Below are 22,534 nucleotides of genomic sequence, written 5' to 3' on the forward strand. Positions count from 1 at the left end.
GTTTATGACAATGTACCGATCTCAGACAATTTTGGAGTCGTCGCAAGCTCCTCCTCCAAACAATTGTCTTCGATCGGTACATTGTCATTACCGTTCTATATACTTAATATTGTAGCATAAATCACGGATGTAGTACCAAAGCGCCCCGTACTAACCCTTTCGAAGCGCTACCGTCGCCAGCGAGAATCTAATCGCTGGGCCCCTACCATCACATCAGCTGCGCGCCGTCGGAGCGTGCCGCACCATCCCCAGCCAGGCTATAAAAGGGATGCACGCATGGACAATAATTCATTATTCATATGATCATTCGAGCTCCCTCAAGAGTCTCACCACAAACCTTTGTTAACTTTGTTTACCTTTATGTAAATAAACAATTTACAACACAAATAATGTTAAAAGTGGCGCCGCAACGTGGTGCATAATGTTAAAATACTACTACTATAAATTGGGCGGTCACTTCCACAAAAAAGGTTGACGTGGGTTATTTATGGTACCCTTTAGGGACTAAGGAATTACTAGAAAAGTTCCCAACAGATGTTTACCAACAATGAGGTATTTATTTATGACACTGTAGACTGTAGTTATATAATCTTGGTCATTTTTCGCTGTTAATGTTGTAGTGACCCAGTTTAAAATTTAAATTTTAATTCCCGGTACCGCCACGAGAGCGCGCCAAATGTGAAGGTACTAGCGGCTAGATTAGGAACTAAGGGATGGGGTTGGCAATCCTGGGGAGTTGGCGACTCTGAGGAAGAGCGGAAATATAGCGGGGATGAAGCGGTCTCTCGCGCGCGTGGTTGAAGGGGGGTAGGTCACTTTTATTTGGTTTTTCGAAACGAACACACCTTGCGAAGAGCGATCCAGTTTCTCAAATTTGTAAGTTAAATCTGAATCAATTTCACTACCGTCCCGAGTAGATATTTTGTGCCCTCGTGAGGAATTCGACGTTTTAATTCACCTGGATAATTTATCCCACTTTCGTTGCCTTTTTTTTGTGTTTTGTTTTTGAGACCAGGACCACGTGGTAAGGGTATGTTGTAGATTTCATTTTGTTGCATGCTGTTTCTTTAAGAAGCGCCCATTTGTTAATTTTAAGCGTTATCTTTCTCCCCGGGACGTTTATTTTTTTAGCAATCTGGTGATTTCGAAAATTCGGGACCGTCGTCCGAACCGCGTGCGTCCATTTTGTTTTTTTCTTTCACTAACATTTTCTAACGGCACTCGACCCGCCATTTTCTTTTTGTTTAACATTACCAGCGATTATTGGATTTGTGCCATTTAAAGCGTTTTATTTTATCGTTATTTAACTTTGCGCTTTGTTCTCTTTTATTTGCTCATTGTTTAATGTTGCGTTTTGATTCGCTTATTTTATCATTGTTGAATGTGGCGATCTGTTTTGCTGAATTTTCTCATCGTTTAATGTTACTCTTTGTTCGATTGAATTAAACTCTGGTTTTTTTCTTTGTATTATTGCTAGATTTCGGAAAAGTTAAAGTTAAAATGTTGTAAGTACGATTACATGGGGGCTAGGTGACATTCAGGAGGTCGGGGGGTTGTTTAGTCAAATTTCCGTGGGGGCGACGGTTATGTAGGACCGTATAACGCAGGCGGAACAAGTTCTGCTGTATGCGACTCTGAGAAGTTGACGTGAAGCCCCCGTCGCAGTTATAGAGACCTCGGGAGTTTGTCGGTAAACGGTTGGTTGGGGAAGGTGGAACAAGTTCTGCTGTATGCGACTCTGAGAAGCTCATCGTACAACCCCGAACGCTTATATCACTCGGAATTGGTCGGTACACAGTAGTCCGACACGCGATACCCCGAGTACCTATAAATGTCGCTGTTTTCAAGACGATTCAGATTATTTTTCTGAGTCCCCTCGAGGCCGAAAGTTTGTTACCTCCAGCTCTAAGCTCCCGTTGGCGTACCTTGACCGCCTAGCTCCAAATTAAACATTATTTTTGCAATTAATCGAATTGTAAAATATGAGTAATACCTGGGATACGGTTTTGGAAGAGGGTTTTTCATCCGTCCCTGTCTGTAATAACTGCACCATAATTTGTTCACTTGTTTTGCAAGCTTTAACCTTTTCTGTTATTTTAAATATTGTTGTTCTGTAAAACATGCTGATAGATGTGAAATTTGTTAATTTTGATAGGTTTTGACGTTTTCGTTTCAGAAATAGCCACAATTGAAACATTGTCTGTTTCAAGGAAATGTTTAATGGTGTTAATTTTGTGGTTGATACGACAGATGTTTACAGTAAAAAGATTGATAGCCATGCAACTGTTGTAGGTTAAGCGAGTTAAACAGAAGTTAGAAGGAATAGAAACTTGTGGAAAGAAAAAAGAAGATGTGGGAAGAGATAAAGATAAAGAGTGCTGAGAGCGAGTTGGCAAAAAATGATCGAAGGGGGATGTGGCTTCGCTGAAGGTGAATTCGATCTTGTACCCAGAGTGAGAAATTCTCGTGACAAGTCCAAAGATTTCTGTTTGGGAGCGAGTCTCTCCATTTTGTTGATATGAGTGACAGAAATGTTCATGTCATTTGCGAGGTGGCGGAGTTGGTTTTCGAAGTTGGCAGGGGGCGGAGTTGAAATAACAGCGCTGTCCGATTATAGTTAACTTTGAGGGTAACTATGTTTCTGACGGTATTATCAAGCTAGACCACCATCCCTAATTTGTGTTAATCTGATGGTCGAGTTCAACCACCCGGCTCCACCAAGGGGATTAAGATCTTCGAGGTAGTGACCGAGGGCCAAAGAGAATAAACCTTCATATTTAGTTGTTTTGCACACTTTTATTTATTTTTTTTTTGTCAGGTGAATAATATTTACGTTGATGGAAAAAATATACTAAAGCCTATTTTTTCCTGGTAGGCGGTTGCGTGCGCCATTTACAAAATCCTGCAACGAAATGCGAACTCCCTATTGGTTACTCTGTACCACTAACCAATAGGGAGGTCGCATGTCGTTGCAGGATTTTGTAAATGGCGCGCGCAACCGCCTACCAGGAAAAGATATACTATATAATGATTGGTTTACATCATTTTTTTTTAGAAATGTCTTCTTTAACGTTTTCTCGGTAAATCTGACATTCACATTTTCAAAATTGACACAACAATCAAAATTGAAGTTATTAACACATAAGGCCATAAGGGTCGTTTTAGAATGTATGACAGCACGATGACAATAGTGTCCAAAATTTATTGATCGCGAGCGTACACCTTAGCCGCGAAATCCTTTAACATTCTCAGATTGTCTTGCCTCGGCCGCAAGCAGCCTCGGGACAATTTTTCTCTCGGTTAAAGAACGATTTCGCGGCATTGATATAAAGAGTGATCAAATTAATCTATAAATCCGAAATCGTATGTCGTTACTTGAACTCCACGCTCCAATAAAAACAGTTTGAAACACAGATTAGATCTCGACATATTAATCGCAGAAGACATACCTATGGATTCAAATCCGTGGATGATTCGATTACATGTTAATTTGATCGCTCATACAAATAACTATATTATTATTCATTCAACTTTTTATACAGGGTCATTATAAATTATTGTCTCATCGCAGTCGGCGTTGAAAACTAAGGCTGGGAATCGTATTCGAATTATTCGAATACATATTCGAATAGCTGACTACATATAAGTAAAATTCGAATAAGTGTAAATTCGAATATTCGAAATAAGTGTAAATTCGAATATTCGAATAAAGTAAATTCAGGATGGATTGAGTATTTCATGGTCAAATAATTTTATTTTTTGGCTATGTGATTCTTAAAAATGTGAGATGTAGGTAATCAACATAATGCGAATTTAGCGTAATAAATTCAGTATGGATTTGGTATTTCAAGGTTAAATAATTTTATTTTTTGACTATGTGGTTATGTTTGTAAATAGTGCAAAGAACCAACATAATGCGAATTTACCAATGATCAATACAACCTGAACGGTGTACAGAGTGATCAACAAGAAACCAAATCAAGAGCGCTATCTCATCTTTTGTTTTATCGAAACGTATGTCGAATACTAATCAGACCAAGATCAGACACTTTTATACAGGGTGTTAGGTAAATGTCCTGCCAAACTTTAACCGCAAGCTACTGGCTTCATGTAGAACTCGGAAACAATATTTAAAAAATTCTATGTCAAAAAATTAATTGACATTTAATTTTTGAGGTAAATTTTTTTTTAACTGCTTTTAGTCTTCTAGGTGTTGTCCCACAACCTCATAGGTAAAATTTCGGCATATTTTAAAATACACCCTGTATAATATATTTTATAAAACGTACGCCAATGCGAAGTAACCTCTAGGAAATATGCTTTAAAACAAGAAAACCGCATTGGTGTACGTTTTATAAAATATGATATATGTACTATCGTGGCCATCCAAAAGTGAACGTTTTTTTTTTTAATAGTTTGATTTTTACTTTAAATCATAGGCGTCCTAAAATGTCAAAGTTTGACACTAGCGATAAAAAAATTATTGAAACTATTTTTTTAAACGCTACATCAGCCACATCTCACTCCGATGCAGACAGCTAGGGCTATTGCAAAGCTAAAAGAAAATTGGTCGTTGGCTGCTGTGGCGAGAGAATTACATTGCAGTAAGACTTGCATCTTCAATATAAAGAGGGGTTGGCAAGAAAACAGGCTTGAGAGGCCAATGCGAATAGGTGTTGGAAAGGTTTCTTTACTAAAGTTTACTTTCACTTTAATAATGTATTAATTACTTCTCAGTCTCATTTTTATTATTACAACTTTTTATTATTAAAATAGTAACGCCTGCTGCACGAACGCCAATGAATACAGCCTGATTTAATCTAACGAAAAATACGGAAATTTTCTCAAGCTATCGTTCACTTTTGGATGGCCGCGATTGTACCTACAAGCTGTAATCGAACTAAACTGTGAAGATTGTAACAATCAGGTTCCTGACTCCAACATGCAGGAGAGTACTGATGTAACCGTTGATTCATTAAAGAAGCGCATCAAGGCACTTTTGCAAGAAAACAGAAACTTGAAAAAGAAATTGCTCAGAAGAGAAGAAAATTTTCAGAAAACTTTTAATGAAGATCAATTAAAATATCTGGAGGTGGGTACACACAGGGGTTTTATGTGGAGTGATGAAACAATTGAAAAAGGGATGCAATTATATTGTTCTTGTGGTACTAAAGGTTATGAAGCAATACGCTCACAAAACTTGCCCTATCCAAGTATCCGCACAATCCAAGAACAACTACAAGGTTTGAAGTTTCGACCAGGCATTGTTGATGACGTATTCAACATTCTTAAACAGAAAGTAAGATGAAAGTGAGATTTTTAACTCAATACTAAAATGATCTGTAGGTTGAGTCTTTTACAGAAACTGAGCGACATGCAACGCTATTAATTGATGAAATGGCTATCAAAGATGGACTTCAATATGATAATTCTTTGAGTTCTGTTATTGGGCGACCAATAATGAAGCTTGCAGGTGACAAAGATAGCAGTCAGGAATATGCTTCACATGCATTGGTATTTTTACTTACGGGAGATAGTACTCGTTGGAAGCAAACTATTACATATGAGTTTACTGCTTCATCATATTCTGCTACTGAAATGCGCGACAAAATAACGTTCATTATTAAAAAAGCATTTACAATGGGCATTACGATAGAAGCTGTGGTGTCAAATATGGGACCCCAAAACAGAAGTGTCTGGAGGTTATTTGGTATTACTACTGGTAAACATTCTCAAATTAAGAACTATACACCACATCCATGTGATGAGCTGAGCAATCAAAAGCTGTATATATCGCCAGATCCTGTGCACATATTTAAAAATATCTGCGGTGCTTTAACTAACGGTAACATATTTGAGCTAGAAGAGTCAATTGTCAGGCAATATAATCTGCCCTCTAATTCTGTTTCAATACAGCCTGTACAAAAAGTCTGTGAGTTGGATAAATCTGATACATTAAAACTGTGTCCCAGGTTAAAAGAAAGTATGCTATATCCAACACATTTTCAAAAAATGAATGTGCGACTTAGTGCTGGTTTGTTGAATTCAGATGTTGCAGCAGCAATATCTTTTTATGTCAACCAAAATATTTTGGAAAAAAGTAATGAAACTACGGCTCGGTTTTTAAGAATCATGCATAAATGGTTCAAATATATGACGACAGGTCGTTACTGTAAATATGCTCTTTCGCATAATAATGAAGAAAAATATGACAAGGCTATTACATTTATTAATTCTGTAATGGAAATTTTTACAAAGATCAACGTTAAGAAAGTTTGGAAACCATATCAAACACGTAGAGGGATATGGAGGGAGCACTGCCTATGCTGGCAATGTAAAGGAAGCGGCACGTCGCGAGATCTGTGCGGAGACCTTTTATGACGCCTTTTAAAATGACCGCCAGTACTTCGTGAAATTTCGTGACGAGGGTCGTTGGGCATCAGATGCTTCATAGGCGTCGGTGTTCCGTCATTTTACTGAGATTTAGTTTTTTACACGTGAACCGGTTGGTGAATTGTCTTTGTATTTTTTCAGTTGTATAACTCAGATCTGTTTTTATTTTGAACTAAATATTTACGATCGTCTTCCTACAATTCCTACAAAAATTGTCCCCAGAAAAAAAGTTTTAGGACGCCACTGGAAAGATGAAATATCTGCGTTAACTTCGGTTTCGCTCGGCTCATCTGGAGACTGGTCTACAGAAAAGCGCGGTCGTAGCCACTTTTTTGAAGAGTGCTCCCTCCATATCCCTCTACGATCAAACAGCACTTATTATTATTATGTAGTCAAACTGCTCTTGATTTCCAGAAAGAATATCTGGACATCTATGGGTTTAAATTCGTTTTATTAAGTAGACTTTGTCAAGATGCTATTGAAAACGTGTTTTTCCCAAATTAGAAGTCGTACTTCAACGCCAGATGCAAAATAATTGAAAACTTCATTAAGATTAATATCACTGTCACAAATGCAAACCAACGTAAAACGTTCAAATTATTTTCAAAGTAATTGCACAAATGTAATCTCGTATTGTCGTTCGTTAAAGCTTCATACAGATCTATCCCAGAATCACTCCACCAAAAACAGTGCCAACTAAGAAAACGCTGAGGTCTGCAGAGCCGATATAGAGACAGTAAGGCTAGGGCCACACTACAGACTAAATAATCGGCCGATAATTTAGTCCTATTGGGTAGCTTCCGCGCCCACCAGGTAAACTAATCTGTTTTCGATCAATCTGTCGGCCGACTACAATCGCTTTAGTGTGCGCACTCACATAAGTCCTCATACTTATTAAGCAACCAACTAAACTGTCGGCCGATGAAAAGTCTGTAGTGTGACCCTAGCCTAAATAGCATGTTTTCATTTCCATCGACATCTGAACCCTTGACTGATCATGTGCAAGCTTCATTGTACTATTTGGCAGGCACACTTATACATAAATTTATAAATCGTATTAATTGTGACTGCATAAAACACCTGGTGACAAATAACGACTGTCCATCTATTCAGAAGTTAAGCCTGTTTACCAAACTAAAGGCATTTAAAGAAAATATGCTTGTATTTCCGTCACTTGCATTTTACAATTATATTTACAGCTGTGAATTAGAGTTTAGAGCTAACGAAAATTCTTTTTCTAGTAACAATTTAAATATATCGGGACATTTTTTTAACATTGAACATAGCCCATACTTATTCCCTACGTTCAATTTTAAAAAACACAGGTCAATGCATGTATGTAATCACGTAACCAAGGTAACGAAAATAAGTACTTGACAGTTTAACAAAATGGTCAAGTTGTTTGAAGAAGAAATACACATAATGCAGTTATTCTATGCCAATCAGAGCATTAGAAATGTGCGTGACATTTCTAATGCAACACATGATAGACCAATTCCATCAATGGGAACAATTTTTAACATTATTTCAAAATCTCTGGTGTTCGGTATAGCTGGTTGCATAGCAACTCACAATGCATTGATCTGTGTTTTTTAAAATTGAACATAGCGATTATGTATGGACTATGTTCAGAGTTAAAAAAATGTCACGGTAGAACATTTTGTAAATATATCTGTAACAAAGTCTAAATTGAATGTACCTAACTGTCACAATATTGTAGAAAAAGTTACGTTTTTTTTTTGTTAAATGTAGACTCCACTTTTCACTCAAAGACAAATCATTGCAAGCGAAAAATAAGGAATTCAAAAGTAGTCGTAATATTGCAATGCGCAATTTGGTTGAAAAGTTGAAATAATTTCTGTTTATTGCCTTGTAAACTTTGTATTATAAAATTAACAATTCTTACGTTTTCTTGTTTTACTTTCCTTTGCCAGTAAAATACTTTCCGAGGGCCATAATAGCTGGTTACCTGACAATTCTTTACAACTGTTGTTCAATTTCAAATTTCGCGGTTCCCGAACGGAGCCAAAATAGCTGCTACCGGGTGATCAAGAAGGACTGTTTAAGTTAGCAATACAATTAAGAAAATTTTTTAATTGGGTTATTTATAACACTGCAACTGGATATGTTTTGTTGGTTTATTTGACAAATATCTGATATAGGTATAGCATTAACAACGACAAGCCACCAACAACCGGAAGTTACTCCTGTTATACGATTTAAAATACGATCCAGTGTTACCAACTTAAACAGTCCTTCTTGATCACCCCATAGATATATGGTTACTTTGTATATCTAGGGACTTTATACCAAAAAACATAACGAAGTAATAAATGCGGGGTCAGGCGGGGGCGACGTGTTGGGTTGCCACGTTAATTCCTAAAACCACAGAATAGAATCAATCTAGGGATGGGCGATATACATCGATGTTAGCCGAACATCGATGTTTTGATTTCAATCTTCGATATTTTGACATCGATGGTATTCTTTTTCAAACATCAATATTTTATCGATGTTCGTAATAAAACATCGAACATCGACAAAAAAAAAAACAAACAGGAATATAGTTTCCAAGAGATGACGGGAACGGCCCTTCTGGGAAGTGCACGTGTATATTTGGCCCTGACTTCGCAGATCGGGATCGGTTGATCGGTTTCCGCTGCGGCGCTGCCATCACATTTACTTTTGCGTTTCATTCTGAGTCTGAGTTGAAAGGGTTGAAAGTGAAGAGAACAGAAGTGAAAGACTTCTTGTTGTCAATTTTATTATTTTTGCAATCTATTGATAAAAGTTTTTGGAACCTATAATTTTCGTAATTCTAGTTGGATACCTAGCTACCTAATTTTAATTTTTTGATATTTTAGTTTTGTACTTTAAACAGTGAATAAACATGTTTTTTATCAACTTATTAATGTAATATGTTCAAATGACTATTTTCACCCCAATTTTTAATACCATCGATGTTTCAAAATATCGATGTTTTTTGTTCGATGTTTCCTACCCATCGATGGTCGCTACCGATGTCAACACCGATACTGAACATCGATGTTTGTGTTCGATGTCCCATCCCTAAATCAATCAGAAGACAAACTCTCTTGGGCGGGAAAAGTCCGCGCATCTAAGCCGCGCAGATGAAGCGGCCATAAGTTCAGAGTAGAAGTCAGTAGCGTATCATAACCGCGGTTGACGCAATTGGTTTTCTACCAGTGGTGGCGATACATGAATAATATTAAAATGAGTAAGCTCAAAGGTGGCATGGTTTATACAGCAAAAAAATGTGAAAACAAAGCCTTCACTTTTCCAAAAGAACATAATCGAGCAAGGTAAGAAACTACAATTATGTAGGTACTTTCATTAACTTTTGAACGTAATTTTTCTGTCACATAAAAAATACTCTAAATTATGCTTTACTGAAATTGTCACATATGGATGATATTATTTATTTATTTTCTATTTTTTATTAATAATTAAAACCTCGTTCTATTCCATTTGTGTGATTCTTGATACTTCTTGAATTGAATTAATTATATTCATATTCGACTCCGTACTTTGTAACATTTCTGGAAAAACTTTTTTATAAGCTCCTATCACAATAATATCCCGAGTGCATGTCAAATTGTCGATAATTTAATTTTCTCGAGTGCGCGAAGCGCACGAGAGGAAATTATGAGACAATTTTACATACACGAGAGGAATTTTGGCAGACTATTTCCTGAGAAAAATTTACATGGTAAGTACAAATAAACGTAATTTTGTGTGTCGTTGACAGTCATGACATCTGCACTGAACAACTAGTATCTAAGGTAATTTCTTGACGACCGTTTTGCTCTAGTGCAAATTATCGCTGTAATTCGATGTACTTTTCGCACAAATAACTCAAAACAATTTATGCGAGTCCAGACCTGAACCTCGGGCTCACATGTTGTAAATGCGGACCTGATATTCTACTCTATAATAATGGCTGCCGCTGGCTGACTGAGATCAAAGGCGATTTTGCCGACGATTGATTCTATTCTGTGCTAAAACCATGACGCCCTCCACTTCAAGCAGGTGTCCTTCGAACCGTGCATCCAGAATTTCGTACATTCATATTTCCTGCGTATTATAGTGAATTGATATTTCAGCCGAAGAGAATTTAGTAACCCTGATTAATTTATTTTATCATCTAATTAGTTACTAAAAATGTGGATTGTACCTAACAGGAATTCAATTTTTAGGCTCCAATTCGTTTAAAGAAATATTTTTGTGTTCAAAAAATCGCAACTGATGTAACCTGTCGATCACGATGTGGATGTAACGTTAAATTTTGAAATTTTCTACATTTATTTTAGAAATATTGCTGGGTATACCACCAGATGGCGCCTATGTGATTCTATCAAATTTATATCAGAATTTGCATTAGATATCTACAATAGATTACATACCACAGACAATTAAACTATAGTAAGACTGTCAAGTGGGATTACAATTTCGGAGACGCGCTCAAGTGGCGCTGCCCGAGCGTTAGGCCAAACTAATGTATAACAAGTTGCATAATCTGACTTTCTGTATACCTAGTTGCCTATTTTTTTTTTCAATTTGATTTAAATTGATACTTATTTAAAAAATATAGAAACGACTAAATAAGTATTAAACATTTTAATACAAATTCTAACATATACAACAAATTAGTAGTTCATTAAACGAGTTTGTGTGTAAATTGGGATTTTTTGGGCATGAGTGGGCTAGTTTAAGGCGAGTGAAACTGAATTGAAGGGTGGATTTAGTTCAATAATTTGATTTTGCGTTAACTTCTAAAATTTCTGAAGATAATTTTAGAATCGTGCAAAAGATTTTTTAATTTTGAAATTGTTTTTCGCTGATATCGGTCCATGTAATAAATGTTTCTACCTTTTGAAGTACGACTACTAACTTTCTTGCATTCTTGCATGTACTTGCAACACACTAGAAGATTTTGTTGGGTGTCTATTTTGGCCTTGGGCATAACAGGAAGGATTAGATTCTCTACAGTGGGATTTTCAGTAATCGTAGAATTTTCAATTTGTTCAGCTGGTCTAAAATTATTTATTGAAGTTTGTTTGTCTTCACGAAGAAAAATCGACGGCAGGGCGTATTTATGGAGTTTTGTTTTTTGTGCAAAGAAATTGTTGCTAAAATGTTTCTCGCAAATAAAGGCATTATCTGTTTTGAAGGGTGGTGCAACATTTACCTAAAGCTTCTATCCATAGTTTCCTTTGTTCTTCTAATTTTGGATATTTAAAATGTTTATTTTTTATCGCCGATCTTGTTGTTTACAAAGCATTTATGTTTAATTTTTCCCATATCCAAATAAATAAAATAAAAATTGCGATCTGAAAAACCATATTTCGTACTTTTTCAAAAAGAAAAAGATAACTTACCAAATAAAAAGATAACGAAAAATTATCTCAAGGTACTGGTTTGGAGTAATTTATTTTGTAGAATAATTTATAAAATTTATTGACTAAACCTTGACAGAAATTAGAAAATTCAAAATTACTGATGACATTATTAATTAATATTCAAATCAAGCTTCTTTTTAAACGGAAATTCCCGATCGGATTAACGAGTAAATTCGGTAATTTAGTTTGGCCTAACGCTAGAGCAGCGCTAGTGTTGTCAGTGTCTCCCATGTTTTATACGGGTTTTGAAAGTCTTAATTCTGTTGATGGTCTGTGTTACATACAACGCAACTCACAACTCTGTGGTTTTCAATACTTCAAAATTTTTAATTTCTGTTGTAGACGAGGTTAGAAAGTCAAAATAATGGAATTCCTAACTCCGTATTTAGACAGTATTAAAATTCCAACCGGGAGTAACAAAGTGTACAAAGACGAATGCGTTTTTTCTTTTGATAACCCGGTAAGAGAACGGTATTATTTTTTTTTGTAGTTTTAGGTTATGGTTAATCTTACAAAGCACAATGTAATGTATTTTAGGAAACAGATACCGGTTTATATGTGGGATTAAAAAGTTTTGTAGGATTGGGGCGCGATCATGTTGAACGACATTTTCGTAAAACTGGCGAAGCAGTGTATCTACATATTCGAAGAGTTCGACATGAGGTAAAAAAATTGACTATTCATTTATAATTGATAGGAATGTGATGTTTACGTACTTTTCACATAAGGTGTCGTCACCGCCACAAGGAGATGGTCCTGAAAAGAAAATTACGAGATTGGCCATTGGCATTGATGGTGGATTTAATCCTGAATTGATGGCAAAAAAATTTGAATTTGAAGATTTTTACAACATAATAATTTTACCATCTTTTACTACTCTCCCATGGCCAAACACAGAACTGCCACCAATAGTAAGAATTATTTTCATATGTTATAGATGACAGTAAATTATGTATCATAATACATAATTTAATGTTATAATTAAAAAGTAAGGATTTGTATTGATTATGTTTTTAATATGTTGAGTGTGTCAAAAAGGATGGACAGGTGTTTTAGTAGCATAGCATAACATAGACCGCGATTTTGTACCAAAAATTGTTCTGCAGCTTTCAGTTAATGAAAAAACTGTCAGAAAGTGAAAATGAAAATGGTAGCAATGCAATAGGTAGCTAAAAACTACCGTATTGGTTGTCATGGTTACATTTTTTTTCTCAGTTGGTCAAAACGCCTATTAACATTCACACTGGGATGCCTTCCATTAGGAAAACGCATGGTGTATGTTATACAGCTAAAAGCTACGTTATTTTCTGCGGGCCCCAAGAGCTAAATACACATTACAATATTCATCTGCGGTAAAACTAAATTTGAAAACTGTCACAATTTAATTGATATTTATTATACAGGGTTTTTCTAAATGTCTAGTCCAAGTTGGCGTAAAAACTGAATGTAAAATTTATGGTTGCCGCTCCATATAAAATAAGTGAATATACACCGTTCATACAGAGCAGTTAAACGACTCAGTGTTGTTAGATGCAATCGTTAATTTAAAAAGAAATAAATACAATTCTCATCATCGCACTTTTCGCCTAAAAAATAAGTGACAAAAACTGACAGTTCACAGTGAGGTGGCAAAAATTTCATAACATGGCTTGCTTCGACTACAATCATTTAGAATAACCCTGCATAAAGGTGTTTTTTTCTTCGTTTCTATGATATGTTAGCAATGTTGCCGCGTTTGAAAACTATTCCCCCACACCAAATTTCATCATATTTAACACTGACGGATATCTGTTGAGGGACCTTTGAAAGTTGACACATACAAATATGTTCCCACATTAATAACAGGATTTTTTGTTTTGTAGGTAGTTTAGTTATAACTTCCAAAAGCTCTTGCGCGTTAACGAAAGGCCAAAAGCAAAAAAAAATTTCTTCATATTCCGTGATTACCCTAAATTGTGTACCTTATTTAGTGTCCGACCTTTTTGACACACTCAGTGGCATAACTGTTCAGCTATGTACTTGATATTGTTGATAAACTAACTCAAATGGTGTTTTAAAATAATGACTGTAGTGTATAAAACATTTCCTCTTGAACATATGTATTTGAATGCTTTTAAATCATAAATGTTGTCTTATTAGAGTTGCTTGACTACACATTTTAAATATTGCCTCAGTGACCAGATTTTGCAACATTTATAGAAATTACAGCGTTTTGGATAAACCTGTAGTGGTGTATCTTGATTCTGTGGCTCTCAGTATTATTTTGTGAATGATTACATGTTTTATTAAACTTTAATAATTAGACTCTTTAATAATAATTAATGTAAATTTTATAATAAACCTGTTAATAATGGACATTTACTTTTATAATTTACATTCAGGTTAAGTCATCTATTGAAGGTGTATTAGAAGCACCTTCAGCAAGCAAATTGGTTGAAATGGAAGCATTGACAGGAACATGGGATGGTGAAACACGTATTGTATCCCAATATGCCAACAATTTACCTCAACTAGATAATGGAAAGAAAATACCTCCTTCTGGATGGCAATGTGAAAAATGTGACAAGACAGAGAATCTTTGGCTAAATCTCACTGATGGTTCAGTGCTATGTGGCAGAAAATTTTATGATGGAAGTGGTGGAAATAACCATGCAATTGAACATTATAATGTAACTGGATATCCTCTGGCTGTGAAGCTAGGAACAATTACAAAAGAAGGAAAAGGTGATGTATTCAGCTATAAAGAAGATGATATGGTTGAAAATCCTAACTTGGTTCAACATTTAGCTCATTGGGGTAAGTTATAATTTAAAGGTAAATATGTACGGTTGTATTACTAGAAAAAAAAAATAGATTTATGTTATTGATAATACAGGTAATTTTCTCCATGAGTTTTTGTTTTAGAATAAGTGAATTAGTTACTGTGGTTAATATCTTTAACATTTTATTATTATACCGTGTGCGCCAAAAGTTTGAAATGATGGCAACATTTTGTTTTCTATTAAGTTTTTCGAAAAAAGCTGGGCCAGGTCAATTTTAAATACATATTTCCTATTCTGTACAATGACGCCAGGTTTTTAAAATGGCGACCCCCATTTTTTTTTGTAGATTTGAATAGCGGTTGATTATCAAATTCTCATTATTTTATACCCATGTATTGGGCGATTTAAAATGGTTGTGGATAAATATGGCAACTATGTATGTACGAAAATTTATGTGGGTGGGGTAGAGTTGACATTTGTATGACATTTCATAAGCGTGCATTTGATTTTTATTATACCTACCATTGCACATTGACTTTACCACGGCCTCCTAGATATAACGATAGACTTTTAGTCTATCCGGCCGTGCGCATTCGTAGTTCAAGGCATTATTTTTGTTTTGAAGAGTGCGCTGCGGTACGATGCACGATTGGTTGCCTACTAGCATTAATTTTTTTAACAACATTTTTTTTGCCATTTATGCAATTAGAAAACAAGAACAACGAAAACTACACACTGTAAAATTTAATAAAAGAGGTACTGCAACGATTAACAAGGGTTTAATGCTTGATTTGAGTTAAAAAAAAGTATGCAACCAATATTACACATTTTTGTGCTTTTAACTTCGATTCAAAAGAGGGAGCTTAGGTACTCCCGTTAAATGTCATTTCGAAATCACAAACATTTTGCTGACGCGCAGGGCCGGATAAGAGCAAAGCCAGTCGATTAATAAAGTACCGACACGATTTGACGTTTCCATAAAAGGCAACCGTAACGATATTTTCGCTGCAAGAGGCGCTGATATCGCTATTTTGACTGGCTTTGGTGAACATTTGTTCACCAAAGTCCATGGATTTATTAGTAATAATTAGTAATTTATTAGTAATAATTAGTAATTTATTACTAATAAATCCATGCCAAAGCCAGTCAAAATAGCGATATCAGCGCCTCTTGTAGCGAAAAAATCGTTACGGTTGCCTTTTATCTAAACGTCAAATCGTGTCGGTACTTTATTAATCGACTGGCTTTGGATAAGAGACTTGTCTCTTGTCATATCTAGGAGGCCGTGGACTTTACAGTTTTCAAAATTGGGCGACTATGAACTGTCAAAGAAATGTCAACTTTATCCTACCTACAGAGCTGCTACATAAAATTTCGTACATAGTTGCCATATGTATCCACAACCATTTTGAATCACCCAATACCATGTCGCTCTAAAGAACCTTTGCCGTTGGAAATGTGTAAACAAAGTAAAAATAAGAAATTTTATATGCGAGATGAATTCTATTGGCAGGCAGTACACTGCTGAAATGCTGGAAATGTATGATATGTCTGGAGTGTGATCGAGTTGGAATCATGCGGTTTTGTTGCAAAATTTAAGTCACAATTTAATCAAATTTAAACAAATCATTTATTTTCTTCCATTAAATTTGAAATCACAATGAATCTCAAAGTGTTTCATTTACATTTCGATTGCAGGATCAATGTTAATGTAAACAATCAAAACAAAGAAAGAATTGCGGTGAACTTACAACAGAATAAAAAATAAACAACTCAATTAAGTTTTCATCACTATGTAACCGATTGGCTTGATTCACAACTTGACAGTCAACTGTCAAATGACATTTCTGCACGTACAGTCGCGAGCAATAAATTTTGGTCATCAAGGTCATTCTTTGACGCAATGGAAAGTGCTCTAATGTGAAACGGTCATAACCTCTAATAAATTCTATTTGGCTTGTCTGGTCAAGATCTTGTCAACTTTTTGGAAGTGCCTACTGGGTTGCCACCCTAGCTTCTGACACGTCCGACTCTAGCAGCGAAATAATTTTTATCTGTCATCAATGTTGAATTGGCGTTAATGCTTGGTTTACATTTTTTTTTTTTTTGAAGTGACAGAAAAATTATGACCAAGGTATTTTGTCCCTAATAGTAGTATTTCAGCCAAAAAAAATTCGTCCACTCTTTTCCTGTCATTTCACAAAAATTGGGTGTAGTTTATCCTTTAGATATTGTCATTATGATTGACGTTCGCAAATTAAAATTTGAAATTTATTACTGTCATTCATAAGAACATAGACACAATTTGATTGACATATGTCAACATGTGAAATGAGGTTATTCGTTCCTAAAGGCTGCTTTACAGCGTATGTGAGTGGAATGACAGTTGTGCACGAAATTTTTTTGTCCGCCATTGTAGGTACAGTCACGGCCATGGAATTTCATCAGTCGTTGTCATTCAACCGACATTAGCCTTATAGTATTTTTACCCCTAATAGAAATATTGACTAAAATCATAAATCACACAACAAAGAAACAGTTTACAATGCACCTACAGGTACAGATGGTTGCAAAAAAAAACGGGAACTGTCAGAATCAAATTAACACATCTTTACAATTTTTTCATGATGTGAAACCTTCTTTCGAGAGATAGGTTAGAATTATGGTTAAAATTTAATGACATTTTTAAAAATTATTTGATAGGTATTGTCAACTAGACAATTGACAAAGAGACAAAACCAAATTTACATTAGGAAAATTTTCCTTTCTCGTTTTTTTCGCTACCAACTGTACTTACACTTACAGGGAAGAAACCGGTCATTTTTGCCCGTTGGGTGTCACCAAATATTTAGCTGAGGTTATTCAACACCCCATCATAAATTACTGGATGGGGTGCTTTAAGATCTGTTTCTTTGTTGGTGTGATTTATGATTTTAGTCAATATTTCTATTCGGGGTAAAAGACTATAAAACAGGCTTTATGTATTTCTAACCCCACATTTTGACATGGATGTCAATTTGTCAATTATTTTTATTGTGCGTGACAGAGCTTCTGTCACAAAAATTTTGAATGTCAGTCATAATGACAATAAAGCTTAGGCTAAACTCGGTACAGGTTGCAAAGACACACTTGCCATTTGCAACAGCGCTTTTATGGCATTAGTCATTTGAAATTACTTTAAAACTGTACTTATATGGAAAATATTCAACCCAAACTATGATTTTCTGGTCCCTTTGTGCCTTTATTTGGTTCAGAAATATGAAGAAATTGCTGTTGCAAATGACAAGTGTGTCTTTGCAACCTGTACCGAGTTTACACAAACTTTTTCGAATTGACAGTAAAACAACTGTCCTACAGTGCATTCACTTTTGTTTCAGACCAGAGTAGGCTATGGAAATTTGGCGAGTTGTATGGTAAGACTGTGGCTGAATGACAATATACATCATGTATAATATTTGAGGTTACACTTTCTTGTGAAAATTCATGACCATGTAGCCAAGCATTATCACTTTCCAATTAACTAAACTCGGTAAATATTGCACAAATTTAAAACTAATTTACCTTAATACTTAATAATAATGTCAACAAATTTGACACTGGCAGTTCGAACAATTTTAATTTTGTTATTTTGACATAGCCCCGATACCAACATTTAAAAAAATTAAAATAGCCTACTCTGGTCTAAAACAAAAATGAATGTATTATATACAGGGTGACTGACGAAAAACCTTTGACGCTGTATCTTACTTATTCTTTATCCGATTTGAATAAATGACACATCAAATGAAATAGTTCGAAAAACACTTCATTATTATCCTATTCGATATTTTTTTCGACATCTATTTTTTGACGGACGATAGCCAACTTTTTTTTTCAAATTACACTATATATTTTTTTATTCGTTCTTATAAAGAATCTTCTTCTGAATATTCCTACATTAAAAGAAAACACAAAAAATGTATTTTAATTGAAAAAAATTGAAAATCAAAAATCAAGCAATAAAATTTGTAAACAATACAAAATCTATTCTAGTTGCTCAAAATTTCCTCAATGCTGTTGCAGACACTGTTGATACCTTCTAGAAATGCCCACCTTTGCATTCAGTAAAAAATTTCGGGTTTTTCGTTGGGTACCTGGTGGGGTCAAATAAGCATTGTCTCGAAAGTTTAGAATGAATATAAAGAAATCCAATGGATTCAAATCTGGGGATGTAGCGGGCCATCGAATAGCTCCATGAGCACCCATTCATCGTTCACCAAAATGATTTAAATAATTTAAAAATACAAAATTCATGCGTGCATCACGTCGTATGGCGCCGGCCTGATGAAACACGACTCTATTCAACACTGCTAATGGTATCTCATCCAGAAAGTTGCTTATTTCGTTTGATAATAAATAATATGATATTTTGTTTGATTGAGACTGCTATCAATAAAAAAGGGACCCACATTCTATCTCCAAAAATGCCACACCACACGTTAACACTAAATCGTCTTTGGAAATTTTCTTCCACAGCAACATTATTATTATTATTATTATCAAACTGTTTTGACAAATGAATATTCAGAGCTTATTTAATCATTTCGAGCATTTAGAACAAACTTCTCTCTTGTTTATTTTGGTCACTTGATTTTTATACTTTGTACATTTACTCTTTAATTTCTTGACGTTTGTTTACTGAATGGGTATAGTTCTTTGCATTTTTATATTCAGAAGACAAATCTCTACAATACTGAATAGAAAAAAATGTACAGTGCTATTTGAAAAAAAGAAGCTGATGTTCATCTGTCAAAAACTGGACTCAAGAATTTTTTTTATTTAGTTGGTATTGAAGTGTTTTCAAAATTATTTCATTTGATGTGTCATTTATTCAAATCGGATAAAAAATAAGCAAGATACAGCATCAAAGGTTTTTCGTCAGTCATACCGGGACTTTTTTTAACTCTGAACATAGTCCATACTTCAATTTTAAAAAACACAGATCAATGTATTGTGAGTTGCTATGCAACCAACTATACCGAACACCAGAGATTTTGAAATAATGTTAAAAATTGTTCCGATTGATGGAATTGGTCTATCATGTGTTGCATTGGAAATGTCACGCACATTTCTAATGCTCCGATTGGCATAGAATAACTGCATTTTATGTGTATTTCTTCTTCAAACAACTTGACCATTTTGTTAAACTGTCTAGTACTTATTTTCGTTACCTTGGTTACGTGATTACATACATGCATTGACCTGTGTTTTTTAAAACTGAACATAGGGAATAAGTATGGGCTATGTTCAATGTTAAAAAAATGTCCCGGTATGCTTTTTCCATGAACAGAAGTGTACATACATTTGTTGGACAGATCGCGAAACAACACAAAAGTAAAAACAAATGTAATTTTATCTTTATTTTGGCTGGAATGCGTTCTTCCAGATTTTTCTACAAATCTTGCAGATTTGTTTATCAATTGAAAACATTCATTATTTTCATCCCGGGAGCATATCGAACAAAAAAAAAAGAATCAATCAAATATCTCCAGTTATGATCGAGAGTGCATACAAAGTTATAATTTTTGCAGTTTGTCCGAATTTTCCGAGTTCCTGTGTAATTGCCCCGATTTTTTTTTCCGAAAATCTCCAAGACCATAACGAACAAAACAAAAAAAGAATTACGCATATCCATCGTTCCAATCCTGAGTTATGGCCTTGAGTTCATACAAAAATCCCATAGAAAAAAAGCGCTTTCATTTTTTCCAGAATTTTCCAATTTTTCTTTTGCTAAAAACCTTATTCGGACTATTACGAAGCCCTGACGTTAATGAAAGTCATAGTTATAAATGAAAAAAGTATTACTGGTTGTATTTAACATTCGTCAGGGTCGGAAAATTACCTGAAACACTGTATAGATAAGGATTTTATAATACTCGTTTTTATGGAAAACTGTTCATGATGCATTTTCAGGTATAAATATTGCAAATATGGAAAAAACTGAAAAATCAATGGTTGAACTGGAATTAGAATTAAATCAAAAATCTAACGAATGGTCAGCTTTGCAAGAAAGTGACGGGCAATTGAAGCCAATTTATGGACCTGGATATACGGGAATGACGAACATGGGCAATTCGTGTTACTTAAATAGTGTGATGCAAATGGTTTTTTTCATTCCAGACTTTATTCAAAGATACTACCACGAGGCAGAAACCTTTTTCAATCAAGTAGTTGGAGATCCATGTGACGATTTTAATACTCAAATGTAACTACAGTTGTAATCATTGCAAAAATTTCTTGATTATCATATTTATTTTTAAGGGCTAAATTGGGTGTTGGGCTTCTTTCAGGAAGATATTCCATGCCTCCACCAGCAAGTTCTCCAGTAGATGCTGATCCTCAAGGAATTTGCCCATTAATGTTCAAGGCTTTGGTTGGTCGTGGTCATCCAGAATTTTCGACCAAAAAACAGCAGGATGCTCAGGAATTTTTTCTTCATATTCTGACCTTACTAGAACGTAACAACAAAAATAAAGTTAATCCTGGTGATTGCTTTAAATTCAAAGTGGAAGAGAAGTTCCAATGCACCGCTAGTAAGAAAGTCAAATATTTGACTAGATCTGATATTATCTTGCCTCTTATTATTCCAATGGATGCGGCAATTAACAAAGATGAGGTGAGATTTAGCTATATTTAATTAAAGTTTAATTTTATAAGCAATTGTTTTATTGCATTTAAGGTGGCAGCCTATGAAACTAAGAAACTTGAAGCAGAAAAAGGTGGGAAAAAATTGCTGCCAAATGCAGTAGTAAGACCAAAAATAAATTTTTTGTCATGTCTTGAATTATTCACACAGTCGGAAGTAATAAATAATTTCTATAGTTCCGCTGTTAACGCAAACGTAACAGCTCGAAAGTCAGTTCTTTATTATAAGACAAAACACAAATAAAATCTAATTGTTTTAGAACAACAAAATTATCAACGTTTCCAGATTATTTGTGTATTCAGTTAAAGAAATTTATGCTTAGAGAAGATTGGGTTCCCATCAAACTAGACGTATCAATTGAAATGCCAGATTTACTAGATATTTCTACTCTACGTGGAAATGGACCACAGGCAGGTGAAGAATTGTTACCAGAACCTAAAATTCAACCCCCAGCACCTGTAATGGACGAGGCTGTTTTGTCGCAACTCGCTGACATGGGTAAATTTGCAATCACCATACGACTATACCTACCTGTAACATTTTCTGTAATTTTCGTTTGTAACATTTGTTATCTAATGTTATAACAATTGTTCTTGTCAAATTGTTTTATTAAATTTTTCCTTTTTGTTTAGGCTTTCCACCGGAAGCTTGCAAGAGAGCTGTATTTTTTACTCACAATTCTGGGCTAGAGGCAGCTACTGCTTGGATTATGGAACACATCACAGATTCTGATTTTTCTGATCCGTTTGTCCCACCCGGTACTGAAAGTTCTCAATTTATTCCAAATTCTGAAGCATTAGCTACAATTATCAGTATGGGCTTTACACAAGGTCAAGCAGTAAAGGCTTTAAAAGCTACGGATAACAATGTAGAAAGAGCTATGGATTGGATATTTTCTCATCAAGATGAATTGGATAATGTTACCTCACCAGCGCCACCAGAATTCAGAGACGGAGATGGCAGTATGTAAATAAAAAAGGAACGTTTTTTAATTGGTAATATTTTTTATTGTAGAGTATAAACTTGTTGCATTTATTTCTCACATGGGTACTTCAACAATGGTTGGTCATTATGTGGTCCATATTCTAAAAGACGGCCACTGGGTGATTTTCAACGACAACAAAGTGTCTTTGTCTGAACATCCACCAAAAGATCTAGGATATATGTATCTCTATGAACGACTTTAAAATGTCAATAAATTTGCTTTGCCTGAATTTTTGTAAAAATAATTGATTAATAAATTGCCAACAGAATTTCCGGTAGAGTATATTTTG

General features: G+C 34.9%; 1 protein-coding gene and 1 long non-coding RNA gene across 3 annotated transcripts in view; one reads left to right on the top strand and one right to left on the bottom strand.

The window, feature by feature from the left end:
- Positions 1–4,375: 4,375 nt before the first annotated feature.
- Positions 4,376–22,534, bottom strand: part of LOC138128973 (uncharacterized) — a 51,655-nt gene continuing 33,496 nt past the window's right edge. For both annotated transcript variants that reach the window (XR_011158984.1, XR_011158981.1), the window contains one exon: positions 4,376–4,882. This is a non-coding gene — a long non-coding RNA (uncharacterized lncRNA). The remainder of the gene's footprint in view (positions 4,883–22,534) is intronic.
- Usp5 (ubiquitin specific protease 5) lies at positions 12,096–22,513 on the top strand. The gene is made up of 10 exons (XM_069042424.1): positions 12,096–12,273; positions 12,351–12,476; positions 12,542–12,724; positions 14,195–14,609; positions 20,528–20,819; positions 20,876–21,230; positions 21,294–21,469; positions 21,520–21,758; positions 21,893–22,222; positions 22,275–22,513. The coding sequence occupies exons 1-10, from the start codon at positions 12,178–12,180 to the stop codon at positions 22,445–22,447; spliced, it is 2,385 nt and encodes a 794-aa protein (XP_068898525.1). The 5' UTR covers positions 12,096–12,177; the 3' UTR covers positions 22,448–22,513.

The sequence above is a fragment of the Tenebrio molitor genome, chromosome 1, assembly GCF_963966145.1.
Source record: "Tenebrio molitor chromosome 1, icTenMoli1.1, whole genome shotgun sequence".
NCBI lineage: Eukaryota > Metazoa > Arthropoda > Insecta > Coleoptera > Tenebrionidae > Tenebrio > Tenebrio molitor.

Bases quoted from the DNA above. Each gene is read 5' to 3' on its own strand.
- Usp5 (XM_069042424.1), top strand. From the start codon at position 12,178: ATGGAATTCCTAACTCCGTATTTAGACAGTATTAAAATTCCAACCGGG. The intron at 12,477-12,541 runs GTAAAAAAATTG...TTTTCACATAAG, and splicing joins TTCGAAGAGTTCGACATGAG to GTGTCGTCACCGCCACAAGG. The intron at 21,231-21,293 runs GTGAGATTTAGC...ATTGCATTTAAG, and splicing joins CGGCAATTAACAAAGATGAG to GTGGCAGCCTATGAAACTAA.